This window comes from Ranitomeya variabilis, chromosome 2 (assembly GCF_051348905.1).
Source record: "Ranitomeya variabilis isolate aRanVar5 chromosome 2, aRanVar5.hap1, whole genome shotgun sequence".
Classification (NCBI taxonomy): Eukaryota; Metazoa; Chordata; class Amphibia; order Anura; family Dendrobatidae; genus Ranitomeya; species Ranitomeya variabilis.
The window spans coordinates 989,615,735-989,629,608 of NC_135233.1; the positions used below are offsets into that span (position 1 = coordinate 989,615,735).

A 13,874-nucleotide genomic window follows, 5' to 3' on the forward strand; every position below is an offset into this window, starting at 1 on the left:
CTCTGCTGCAGATGTAGCAGTGCTATGAATGCTGAGCGCTGTATAACCCCGCCCACACCTCTGACTGGCATTCCTGTGTACACTGTGCATAGGCAGAATGCTGCCAATCAGTGGTGGGAACAGGGTTAGGCTAGTTTCACACTAGCGTTCGGCAGGGCTGGTGACAAAAGCCTTCTTCCTCCGTGAAGCCCCGCCCACTGCCACACCTCTTCCTTCAGCTCCACCTACGTCTGCATGTGTCCTGCGTACCCCATCTTTAACATTGGGTACACAGGCCATGCAGATGTATGCGGATGCCTCAGCATGTGACGTTTTGAAGCTGCGCCGACTGCAACAAAATCCTAACATGTTGCGTTTGACACAGGTCAGTGCAGCGTCAAGATGACGCATGCGGAGGCATCCGCATACATTTGCATGGCCTGCGTACCCAATGTTAAAGATAGGGTAATCAGGATGCATACTGACGTAGGTGGAGCTGAAAGAAAAGGCGCGGCAGTGGGCGGGGCTTAACAGAGGAACTACACAGCCCTCCACAAAGCCCTCGTCCCCAAATGTGAAACCAGCCTTACACAGATCATCTGGACTTCCTGGCATGCGACACCTAGTCCTGCTGATAAAATACTGATTGGATTGAAACTGCATAGAAACTGATGAGTGAGTGACACATCGCTGGAATCAGGGTCCCTGACCCCAAATGATGCTGCTCTCAGATTAAATAGCAAAAAACTGCTGACAGATTACCTTTAAAGGGAGTGTGTTGAAGCACATGCTGGACCTCTGCTCCATTCATTGTTTATGGTACCACTGGAGAAAGCCAAGCGCATTGCAATTCCATAGACAATCATATGAATAGGGGATAACTTACTATCTTTATAATAACCATTTAACACTGTTGATACTGGTTCCTGTGACTGACACTAATACATCTATAATGATATTGGGTTCTGTACCAGAATCACAAAACATAAGTAGGTTATCCAACCATATAGGAGTAGCATCTGCCCGACTTACTGAAATTACATGACGCGCTTCAGTTATGGCTGTTTCTGTACATACATAAAGTACATACCTAGCTGACACTGCTGCCCTTTATATCCTGGTGGGCAGTCACAGATTTCTCCATTCACACAGGTTCCTCCATTATTACACGGCGTTTCCAAGCAGCCTCTCCGGGTACCTGTGAGACAAGAATCACATATACTATGTGTAAGTGTGTGTTTTATTTTATCATGTGGCCATAACATAACACATCTGTCCTATTAACCCAAACATTAAAGGGGTTCTCCAGTGTAGAAAACCTATTTTTATATGCCCAATCAGGAATTCTGAGTTTATAGAGGGGGTCTTGTTTTAAGAATATGAACTCTGGGCTACAAAGTGTGTCTATAGCTGCATTACACAGACTATTAATTTAAAGGGGCTTTTCAGAAAATACCAGACACCAGGGACAGCGGTGGAGACTCAGCTCTGGACACAAGGGGGTGCGTAAAGCCCAGGTTATTTTTTAAAAACAAATTTCTGCTGGAGAAAAGGATTTCCTTTAAAGAGATTGTCCACTACTTTATCAATGTGTGATTGGTCAGGGTCCGACAGCCGGCACCACTGCTGACCAGCTGATTTTGGAGCCACTGCTCAATTGAGGAACTCCTCTATATTCTGATAATGGGTGCAGCAAGGTATGGTGGAAGCATCCAAGGGACAGTCCTCACTTGCATCAGGTAATATTAAAATTATCAGTTCATGCAGCAGCAGGTTACCTTAACAATAGCTATCCTTTTTGACTATTATTGTCAATATTTTTACTTCTGATCCACTTTATATTACCAGCTACTGGTCTATCCTAGGCACCATTTGCACATGCATTTTAATTGCCTTCCTTTTTCACCTCCTATACAAAACATACCTTACTCTATGTTTTTGCAGCAATTCATCACTAATACATTATACTGACATCATCATGTTTATCCTTGCAATTATGCACATATGCACTTTCTAAATTTGCGTTTACAATTTATGATGTCTCTATTAACTCTGCTATTATTTATACATGTTTATTAATATTTGCCTTGTCCCTTGTGTACTACGTCCGCTTTTTCACTGGTCCTTCTTTCTCACCTCTACCTCTTTTTAATGTTTCTTGTAATATGAATAAAGTTGTACATTTTTCATCTATTTTGGGCTCTTAAATTCTTTGTTTCTTAAACATACCATCTCTACTGCTTTGCTCAGCGTCTTGGAGTTGAAGTGCTTGTCTAACAGGGATGGAGGATTCATCAGTATTTTCTACTCTGATAGGAGCTTCAGGTTCTTAAAGAAAACATCATTAAAACAATAAAAAAGCTTTTTTTCATATGTACTTTTGGATATGTGACAGGTTCTGGGTAAAATTCTAATCACCTTTAGTGATGTTGATGGACCTATTGCCTTGATGACTAAATTTGGCAGTGATACGTTTTCGTCCATCTGTCAGTTCTGTGAACCTATAATGGGAAGAACAGAGGAATAGGTTGTAGACTTTAAAGGTGGCCATTCATATCAAATATCAGACCAACAGCTCTCTTTCCTGAACCCCTAATACACACGAAAGCTCAGCCTGGCAGAGCGTGCACGTGTTTTTTATGGGAAGAGAGGAGAGTAAAACCCACCATACACAGCTGTCAGTCATATGGTCTCGGCCATCTCTCCCATACACAGAAACGCTTGTTCAGCCAGGCGCTCCTGTGTTCTCTATGAGAGACCATCTGCCAGACATCTCTGGTAATGGCTTATCTCAAGGAGAACAAAAGAACGGCAGCCCAGTATTGGACATGCTGGATCATTGAGTCCCCCGATGATCAAATGTCCGCTGCCCCCACACACATTAGACAGTCGGCTGAACCCAACGATATTTATGGATTTGGCGGACATTAAGATACTGAGAGACACCTCATCTCTAGGGAGAACAAGATGGTTGTTTGAAATCACACATCATCTGTCGGGGGAGAATTACGATTTGTCCGATTCCGCCGGAATGTTCTTGAAAAATGTGTAGGTGGACCATAACGATTGTAATAAAAACTGGAAATATAATGAGCGCAATAGGGTCTTATCTGGGTTAAAATGAGGAACAGAGGCAGAGAAAAATGCTCAACTGATAAGGTTGTGAAACCCCTGTGTTAGCTTGAAAAGCTTGGCTGCTGCAGATCCACTAATGGTATACCATATGGAAACTGAAGAAAGGTGGAGGTAAATCAGAGCTGCCAAAGGTATAAGATGCAGTAGGAGACCGTAGAGATGTAAATGCAGTTTTGATTTATCAACGCGTTTCAAACCACATCTGCTTCTTCCTCAGGACAATCCACAATAATAAAAAACACAATAACTCACATCTTGTGAGCTGAACTTTCCATATCGGTGGACCTCAACTCACTCTCATGTTTACCTGTGGGCTTGTGGAGTCTCGGCTGGAGGAGGACCCCTTTCTGTTAGCATGCGTATTTCTGGAGGAGTCTGTGGTGGGGGTCTGTTCCGTAAAATCCTAGGAGGTGTCCACCTGGGCTCCTGAGGTCCCTCCCTCTGCACTGCATAAAATATAGTAAATAATATGTGCAAGAGCTCTGTATTAGCAAATCATTATTGCCTCCTCCCATAATTTCATCCTTACATGTCTGTATCCTTAGAGTCTTTGGCTCACTATTCACGGGGCCTTGTGGAGTATTACGCAGAGTAGTCGCAGTAATACGGTATCTCTGGCCGGGCTGTAGGTCTCGTACAGTATATGATGTCAGCTTTCCGTTAGGCATATATCGACTCTTGGTGCTGTGATTTTGTGTTACGTTGAATATGTATCCATCAACAGAGCCGTCAGGGGGAGAATCCCAGTTTAAGTGCACGGTGCTTGTAGTGACCAAAACAGCTGAGAAGTTACTAGGAGGAAGTGGTCCTGGTGAGTAGGAGGGGGACATTGTTACAGACATGGCTGATGTTCGGAAAGTATAATAATTTCTATATTCTCTTTATTAGTAACGTATACTGTACATAGACAGTCCCAACACCTTTGTTCACACTCCATAGTATTCTAACATTAGTAAACACTTATTGTCTTACGTGTCCAGGCTGTCAGGGGTACACTGGGCAGGCTCTCTGAAGATGGGTTGCCAGGGTCAGAAGCGCTTAAAGTACTGATCTGAATGGAATATTTTTCACCCGGCAGTAAATCTCTGTGGAGATAAGATTAAGTTATACATTTTATTCTGTTATAAATTCTTGTTCTAACGCTAAAAATAAATAACGTGCATAATGACTATATAATGTAAAGTTGTTACACTGGGCATGGTCCAAAACCTAGCTAATGTCACCCTGGTCTATGGACAGATTGGTCCAGATGTTTTACTTCTTCATCGTAAAAAGATGATATATTGGAGCTGTGGGCCAACGCGCTTACACTACTGCAATTACCATAGAATATGTGACCGCAGTAGTCTTGGCCAGCATGTAGATCATGTGGGCAGAAAGAAACACATATGGCTGGGATGTGCTATTGGAGAATGACTGAAATAGGGGTAGAAATTAGACCATATATAACTGCAAAAGACGTAAAAGGTTTTAGATGTGTGGCGTAGGTCAAAGTGGTGCCACCAGTTACCAGTGGGTATAACCTTTGACTTATCACCATAATAAACTCACTATACTTATCAAGGCGTTAGCGTTAAAAAAAAAATAAATACAATTTTACTTCACTAAGTGTTACACATTGCCATAGATAGATGAGTTGTAGAACTGAGCAGGCACCATTAGTCTCAAAAGGGGACTACATATCAGCTGGCATCATGAGACATGACACCCGCTAAGATAATCTGTCAGGGCTGTGCGCTTGTAAGACTGATAATCATAGGTTTTGATATATGTTAATATCTTAAGTCTGCGCACATGTTGCAGATTTTGCAGCAGCATATCTGCTACGTTTTATTCAGATTTAACCCTTTCCTTTGTAAAGGGTTAAATCCGCCCTGGATCTGCAGGAAGAATTAACATGCTGCACATAGTAAACCTGCACCAAGGGTCAATTTCTGCATGAATTTTTATCAATGTGGACCTGAGATTTGTTGAAATCTCATTTATTTTGCTAGTACTGTATTACGCTGTGGATTTTGTGCATGCAAACCCCAAATACACAATGTGTGAAACTCGTCTAAGTGCTGTGGTATGTGATGGCGCAATATAATTAAAGATTAATATATTTTTCCAAATTCGATACTCTTAAACCAGGTGTAATCTTTTATGTACTCCCTATACTCACCTGAAAGTATATTCCCCTGCTGCAGGCTCCTGCTCTGCCTGCTGAACCCTCTCATTTGGGTGCTGCAAGGACAGTCTAACATGCGCCACTGGCAAGTGTCTGTGTGGGTTGAGTGACCAAGAAACCGTAAGGGAAGTCTCCGTCACTGAACTGACCCGCGGTCTGTCCACTGTAGGTGGTCCTGAAACATACATTTTTACTTTAGCATGTACGTAAAAGTCTCAGATACAAGTACATAATGATTTGGGGGGTTAAAGAGGCATGCAGATGAATTGACAATGTCTCACTTGTGCGGGCAGAGAGCGTCAGTGGGCGGCTGATATCATTGTGGCGAAGGTTGCGTTTCACAGTGACAATGGTGACGTTATAAGAGCGTCCTGGGCTGAGGCCTCGTAACTCATGCTCAGTTTGACCTCTCTCCACAAAGTCTGTCCTTGAGGAGCCATCTGGAGCCGTGTAGCTCACAGCAAAACCATCTGATGAGTGTCCAGCCCCTTCCTCAGATGGTGTCCAGAAGATCCACACACTGTTCTCTCCCACCGCACCCAGTGACAAAGACAGAGGAGGCAGCAGTTCTGTACGAGGAAGGAAAAAGAAATAGGTCCAAACTATGTTCCAAAAACAGCTCCACACCTGTCGACAAGCTGTGTGTGATATTGGAGATTTTCCCCTTCACTGTAATAGAGCTGAAAAACGCAATACAATAAATGGACAGGTGTGGCGCTGTTTCTGAAAGAAAGCAGACGTGCGTTTTTAATCCAACAAACCCTTTAACACTGTCTAAAACTAAAAATGCTACATACGGTCTATCTATATATTTTCAGTTATTAATATGATAATACAGTTTCATAAAATCAAATAGAAATGCCATTAAACTCTGACTAATTGGATCTACATCTATAAAATCCCCCTGATCCTAAGAATAGAAAAAGAAGAGTCCCAGTTCGTGGTGAAGAATTGGTGAATTATTCTCAGTCCTACTGCCTAGGAATGAATGGGAGACACGGATACAGCCAAATAAATGTAAAATCTCCTAGAGATTGTTTTGACAAATTAGTGAATACGTATAGTAGAGCTAGCGAAATGATAGGACACCATTGGTGCATGGCATTATATATATATATATATATATATATATATATATATATATATATATATATATATATATATGTATTTTTTTTTTTATATATTTAATAATAAAACGTTACAATGCACTGTTACATACTAATTTTAGTAACAGATATGTCCTCCTTTAGCAAATATGAGATTTATTTATTACTAGATGGTGGCCCGATTCTAACGCATCGGGTATTCTAGAATATTTATGTCCACGTAGTATATTGCCCAGTGACGTAGTATATTGCCCAGTGACGTAGTATATTGCCCAGCCACGTAGTATATTGCCCAGCCACGTAGTATATTGCCCAGTGACGTAGTATATTGCCCAGCCACGTAGTATATTGCCCAGCCACGTAGTATATTGCCCAGTGACGTAGTATATTGCCCAGCCACGTAGTATATTGCCCAGCCACGTAGTATATTGCCCAGTGACGTAGTATATTGCCCAGCCACGTAGTATATTGCCCAGCCACGTAGTATATTGCCCAGCCACGTAGTATATTGCCCAGCCACGTAGTATATTGCCCAGTGACGTAGTATATTGCCCAGTGACGTAGTATATTGCACAGCCACGTAGTATATTGCCCAGCGATGTAGTATATTGCCCAGCCACGTAGTATATTGCCCAGTGACGTAGTATATTGCCCAGTGACATAGTATATTGCCCAGTGACGTAGTATACAGCACAGAGCCACGTAGTATATTGCCCAGCGACGTAGTATATTGCCCAGTGACGTAGTATATTGCCCAGTGACGTAGTATATTGCCCAGTGACGTAGTATATTGCCCAGTGACGTAGTATATTGCCCAGTGACGTAGTATATTGCCCAGTGACGTAGTATATTGCCCAGTGACGTAGTATATTGCCCAGCGACGTAGTATATTGCCCAGCCACGTAGTATATTGCCCAGCCACGTAGTATATTGCCCAGCCACGTAGTATATTGCCCAGCCACGTATGTCACAGGTTAAAAAAATAAAAAATAAACATATACTCACCGTCCGCAGGCGCATTGTAGTTCTGTCGCCTGTGTGGGGTGAAGGCGGCAGCTTCCAGTCCCAGGGTGTGATGACGTCGCGGTCACGTGACCGCAACGTCAGGGCAGATCTTTCTCGCGCAGGACCTGTGATGACGTCGCGGTCACATGACCGTGTCGCGGTCACATGACCGTGACGTCACAGGAGGTCCTTCTCGCACAAGCGCGCAGGACTTGTGATGACGTCGCGGTCACATGACCGTGACGTCATGGCAGGTCCTTCTCCCAGACCATCCTTGCCACCGAAACGTGCCGCTTGCATGGACCGGCCGGAGCATCGCGAGGAGCGGGAAAGGCAGCGGAAGGTGAGTATATAATGATTTTTATTATTTTGTATTATTTTTAACATTAGATGTTTTTACTATTGACGCTGCATAGGCTGCGTCAATAGTAAAAACTTGGTCACACAGGGTTAATAGCGGCGGTAACGGAGTGCGTTACCCGCGGCATAACGCGGTCCGTTACCGCCAGCATTAACCCTGTGTGAGCGGTGACCGGAGGGGTGTATGCGGGCGCCGGGCACTGAGTGCGGGGAGTAAGGAGCGGCCATTTTCTTCCGGACTGTGCGCGTCGCTGATTGGTCGTGGCAATGGTCGTGGGCATTTTGCCACGACCAATCAGCGACTTGGATTCCATGACAGACAGAGGCCGCGACCAATGAATATCCATGACAGAAAGAAGGACAGACAGACAGAAGTGACCCTTAGACAATTATATAGTAGATATATTAAAACTGGTTTGAATCACTAACTTGTAACCAATTTAAGATTTTACTTAAAAATGCTTTGTTCCAATTATTTTGCACAACACTGTATATATATAAATAATAATGGGGTGTTGTGAATACTGGGGGGTGGAGGAGGCTGCCAAAGCAGATTGGATAGAGACTAAGTGTTACTGAGGGAAGTGGAGTGGTGCTTGCTCTGACCACTTGGTATGTTGGAGAGTGGTCTACTAAGGGAGTTGCTGTATCTTAGTTTTGGAGCTTACTCTTAAGGCGCTCATATACATTGGATAGCTGACAGCGGAATGAGCACTCCGTGGACAGCTATTTCCCTCATACACAGGGGTGTTCGCCTCTGCAAAGTGGAGAATCCCCTATAAACCTGAGTATTTGGCTGTTTATGTATTCTTTGACAGCGGCTTATCTCCTAAATAACAAAAGGATCAGTTGTTAAAATTTAAACTGCCTGACCAGATGATGTCGGGTGACCGTTGGAAGGCCCCCATACACATTAGATTGATGGCCAATCGTGCCATTATCAATGGGTTTTTCCAACTTTACAACGCGTTCCAAATTATTATGAAAATTGGATTTAAGTGTTATAAAGATGTAATTTTTTGTTTTTCAAATCAAATCATGGATGGTCTTGTGTTTCAGGACTCTTTGGATCACTGAAATCAATCTCAAACACCTGTGATAATTACACTGTGTGCAGAATTATTAGGCAAGTTGTATTTTGATCACATGATACTTTTTATACATGTTTTCCTACTCCAAGCTGTTCAGGCTTGAGAGCCAACTACCAATTAAGTAAATCAGGTGATGTGCATCTCTGTAATGAGGAGGGGTGTTGTCTAATGACATCAAAACCCTATAGAAGGTGTGCTTAATTATTAGGCAACTTTCTTTCCTTTGGCAAAATGGGTCAGAAAAAGGATTTGACGGGCTCTGAAAAGTCCAAAATTTTGAGATGTCTTGCAGAGGGATGCAGCAGTCTTGAAATTGCCAAACTTTTGAAGCGTGATCACCGAACAATCAAGCGTTTCATGGCAAATAGCCAACGGGCCGCAAGAAGCGTGTTGGGCAAAAAAGGCGCAAAATAACTGCCCATGAATTGAGGAAAATCAAGCGTGAAGCTGTCAAGATGCCATTTGCCACCAGTTTTGCCATTTTTCAGAGCTGCAACGTTACTGGAGTAACAAAAAGCACAAGGTGTGCGATACTCAGGGACATGATCAAGGGAAGGAAGGCTGAAAAACGACCACCTTTGAACAAGAAACATAAGATAAAACGTCAAGACTGGGGCTCCACTCCGACTCAGATGCCATCAAGGTGGAGGTGGGGTACTGGTATAGGCTGGTATCATCAAAGATGAACTTGTGGGAACTCTTCTGGTTGAGGATGGAGTGAAGCTCAACTCCCAGACCTACTGCCAGTTTCTGGAAGACAACTTCTTCAAGCAGTGCTACAGGAAGAAGTCGATATCGTTCAAGAAAAACATGATTTTCATGCAGGACAATGCTCCATCACATGCCTCCAACTACTCCACAGCGTGGCTGGCCAGTAAAGGTCTCAAAGAAGAAAAAAAAATGACATGGCCCACTTGTTCACTTGATCTGAACCCCATAGAGAACCTGTGGTCCCTCATAAAATGTGAGATCTACGGGGAGGGAAAACAGTCCACCTCTCGGAACAGTGTCTGGGAGGCTGTGGTGGCTGCTGCACGCAATGTTGGTCGTAAACAGATCAAGCAACTGACAGAATCTATGGATGGAAGGCTGCTGAGTGTCATCATAAAGAAAGGTGGCTATATTGGTCACTAATTTTGGGGGGTTTTGTTTTTGCATGTCAGAAATGTTTATATCTAAATTTTGTGCAGTTATATTGGTTTACCTGGTGAAAATAAACAAGTGAGATGGGAATATATTTGGTTCTTATTAAGTTGCCTAATAATTCTGCACAGTAATAGTTACCTGCACAAACAGATATCCTCCTAAGATGGCCAAATCTAAAAAAACCCACTCCAACTTCTAAAAATATTAAGCTTTGATATTTATGAGACTTTTGGGTTGATTGAGAACATAGATGTTGATCAATAATAAAAATAATCCTCTAAAATACAACTTGTCTAATAATTCTGCACACAGTGTAGTTTGCCAGGTGAGATCAATTAAAGGAAAACTACTTAAGATGGATGTTCTACGATATTAAGCAGGCCACAGGTTTCCAGCAATATGGGAAAGAAAAAGGATCTCTCTGCTACCAAAAGGCGACAAATAGTGCAATGCCTTGTAAAACTTATGAAAACGTTGGATATTTCATTGAAATTTAAAGAGGTTGTCCAGTCCAAAATCGATAAGTCTTCAGTCACTCCTTATGAATCCTTATGAATACCCCCAGCACACACTGTGCACTGTGGGGATCCGCTGGTTTATGACCCGAGATTGGAGGACATGTGCACTGGGGGTATTCATAAGTCTGCAGTCACACAGATTGACTTTAGACTTATCGATTTAGACCGAACAATTCTTTTAAGCGTGATCATCGTATTGTGAAGAGATGTGTTGCTTATAAAAAGCACATATGGGTTTGTGTAAAGGCATAATGAAGGTTTCTGTCAGGCAAATTCATTGGATGAAGAGAGCAACTGCTAAGCTACCGTTACAAAGCAGCAAACAGTTATTTGAAGCTGCTGGTGCCTCTGGAATTCTGGGATCCTCAAGGTGTAGGATCCTCCAGAGGCTGCAGTTGTGCATAAACCTACTATTCAGGCACATCTAAACAGTGCTCACGAGCAGAAATTGTTGCAGTCAGCCCAGACATACATGATTGCTAATTTTAAAACAGTTTTGTTTACTGATGAATGATGTGCAACCCTGGCTGGTCCAGATGGATGGAGAAGTGGATGGTTGCAAAATGGTCATGACCCAACAAGGCTGCAAAGTCATGGCGGAGTCTTGTTTTGGACCGAAATCATGGGAAGAGAGCTGGTAGGCCCCTTTAGAGTCCATGAATATGTGAAAATGACCGCGGCATCGTATATAGAGCTTCTGACTGATAACTTTCTTCCATGGTACAAAAAGAAGACTCGTGCCATCCATAGCAAAATCATCTTGATGCATGACAATGCACCAACTCATACTGCAGAGAATATATCTGCGTCATTGGCTTCTAGGGCACAAAAGAAGCATACTCCCTGATCTCAACCCTTTTGAAAACTTTTGAAGTATGCTCAAGCAAAATAGCTATGAGATAGTTCACATCAGAACGAATATCTATGAGATATTTCACATCAGAACGGCAGCTCCTCAGCAGCTCCTGGAGGTTATTCTGACATCCTGCAAAGAAATTCAAGCAGAAACTATCCAAAATCTCAAAGATCAATGGATGCAAGAAATGTGAAGGAAGAGGTCCTGTTAACATACAACTTGGCCTGCTAAGATGTTTTTCAATGAAAAAGCTTTTGATTTCAGTAAATGTGACCTTGTAATGCAGCAAATTGAAGAAATGACCATTTTCAGTTCTTTACAGACTATAAAATATTTGGAAACTCTGTTATGTAATTTGGAACAGTGCATTTTGATTTTTTTTAGTTAAAAAAATACCGTTATGATTGGGAGGTTTGTCCGATAAAATTTGATTTATACTCTAACGGTTATTGATTTGAACATTATACTGATTCAAAATTTAGTACGTGGTGTAGTCTCAGGGATATGGAGGCCTTTAGACTTGGCTAAGATTTGGCCTGATGTGCTGCGTAACAGGACACATTGAACACGCTTTATAAACTAATGTTACCTCTTTCACAAGTGATGCCGGTATAGCCAGTTCGGCAATTACAGCTAACTGCACCCTCTGCACTGGACACACAGACACCACGGCTGCCACATGGATTAAGCAGGCATAAGTCACTTACTACAAAACACAATTAATGCAAAGCATCAGATAATACCTTGGAATATAAATGCCAACCAAAAACACACAACAGAACTGTATATATACTGCACCATTAAGGTTAGCTAGTCACAAATAATTTAAAGTCTGTGTTCACACGCAGCAGTAATGCTGCGGATTTTAATTACAACAGCCCTGTGCTTGTGTGGTCTTTTTACTGCTTGCCCTGCACAATCACTTGCATGACCACATGGTTGAACATAATGGTGGCTTTTCTGGTGACACTGCTGTTTTCCTGCAAGATTAAGTGGTTGGGCAGACAAACCACTGAAGTAAAAGGGCTGCAGCATGACTGATGCATGTGAATGAAGCCTATCAGCGATTTTAATATTACACAACCAAATTGATAATTATCCATTTAAAAAGTTAGAACTAAGAGGCCAATTCATCAAACTGTATACTCCACTTTGAAAAGCCGAAAAAATCTTTACGCAACGTGAAGTTGTACAAAAGTTTGGCTGGCTTTCACCCCGGTCTCCGCAAGCTCTGCCAAAGTTGGTGGAGTATGGGTGAGACATGGTGTGACATTAATGAATTTGTGGCTTAATACCTCACTATGCCCTTTCATTATGACTAGTGTGTACAACGCCAGTTATAATGAATGGCCCCTAAATCTTCATCTGTTTATTTTTTAATTCACAAACAGCTGTAATGGTGCTGACCTGCAGCCTGCAATGCCAGACACGTCCCATAGACAAGAGTGGAGCTGTATTTACATTTTTATTAATCTTAGACAGCTCCTGATGTTGGTACCCCCCCACTGTGACCTTATTTTAGGCACATTATCGACACTCACCTGTCTGACAATGATAGCCATAGAAACCTCTAGGACACACACACAGATAAGAACCTGCAAGATTCTCACACTTGCCACCATTCTGACACGGAGAAGACTGACAACCATCCAGCTCTGAAAATAAATTAAAAGAAAAGTAAATTCAAAGGTAGAAAGGTTTAATATAAATAGTATTTAAAGGCTCTCTTTTTCCAAATTCAAATTACATCCAATGCAGAAAAACTATATATTACAACTGCTGCACCCAGTAAACTAAGTGACGCATTGCTAGAATCAGGGTCTGTCCCTTTATCTTGCTATTGTCAGATTACATAGCAAAAAATACTGACAGATTCCCTTTAAAAACCATTAGCATAGTTAAAACATAAACCTGCAAATTAATTTGGGGGGAATTTTAGAACTGGTTTCTGTACGTTCTCTTCTGGTTATAAAGACGTGAAAGGTTGATGCCCATCCCCCTGCTGGAAAAGGAAGAAAAAGAGACAGCAAGACCCAGGCAGAACCATGGAAAACTAGTGGGGCACAATATATGGACATAGGTGTTTATTTTTAGACTACACAGGGGCCAGTTTTAGAAAATTCTCAAGGTGCTTGTGATGATCTCACTGAGGTCACCGCATGTTCATAGTCCCGGCTCACAGTGATCTGCTGGTGGAAACGTACCTTCAGTTACCGGCGGTAAACTCTATGACGTCACCACCTCATTGTCTCCTTTTTTTCAACCTGGACGGTCGCATCATGGCACCGTCCAGTTTGTAAACCAGATGTTGCAGAGGTGGATCACAGCATGGGACAGTATGGATTATCTTCCCTTCGGACAGGTGACGGATATGGTTGTTTATTATTTTTGTTTTCTTTATACAGGGGACACGGGCATCGGTGGATTATCTTCACGCCTGACAGGTGAGGGATACGGTTGTTCATTATTTTAGTTTTTTATTACAGGGGAAAAGAGCTTCAATGGATT

At 42.3% G+C, this 13,874-nt stretch overlaps 1 protein-coding gene across 1 annotated transcript in view; it reads right to left on the reverse strand.

Annotated features, from left to right (window-relative positions):
* The window catches only part of SNED1 (sushi, nidogen and EGF like domains 1), a 290,708-nt gene that overhangs the window by 17,908 nt on the left and 258,926 nt on the right, over positions 1-13,874 (reverse strand). Inside the window, exons 28-37 of the mRNA XM_077291025.1 lie at positions 12,908-13,021; positions 11,956-12,072; positions 5,566-5,853; positions 5,279-5,459; positions 4,087-4,199; positions 3,644-3,922; positions 3,422-3,560; positions 2,398-2,480; positions 2,209-2,307; positions 1,070-1,177 (exon numbers count right to left, since the gene is read on the reverse strand). Of these exons, the coding sequence (XP_077147140.1) occupies positions 1,070-1,177; positions 2,209-2,307; positions 2,398-2,480; positions 3,422-3,560; positions 3,644-3,922; positions 4,087-4,199; positions 5,279-5,459; positions 5,566-5,853; positions 11,956-12,072; positions 12,908-13,021 (1,521 nt within the window). The remainder of the gene's footprint in view (positions 1-1,069; positions 1,178-2,208; positions 2,308-2,397; positions 2,481-3,421; positions 3,561-3,643; positions 3,923-4,086; positions 4,200-5,278; positions 5,460-5,565; positions 5,854-11,955; positions 12,073-12,907; positions 13,022-13,874) is intronic.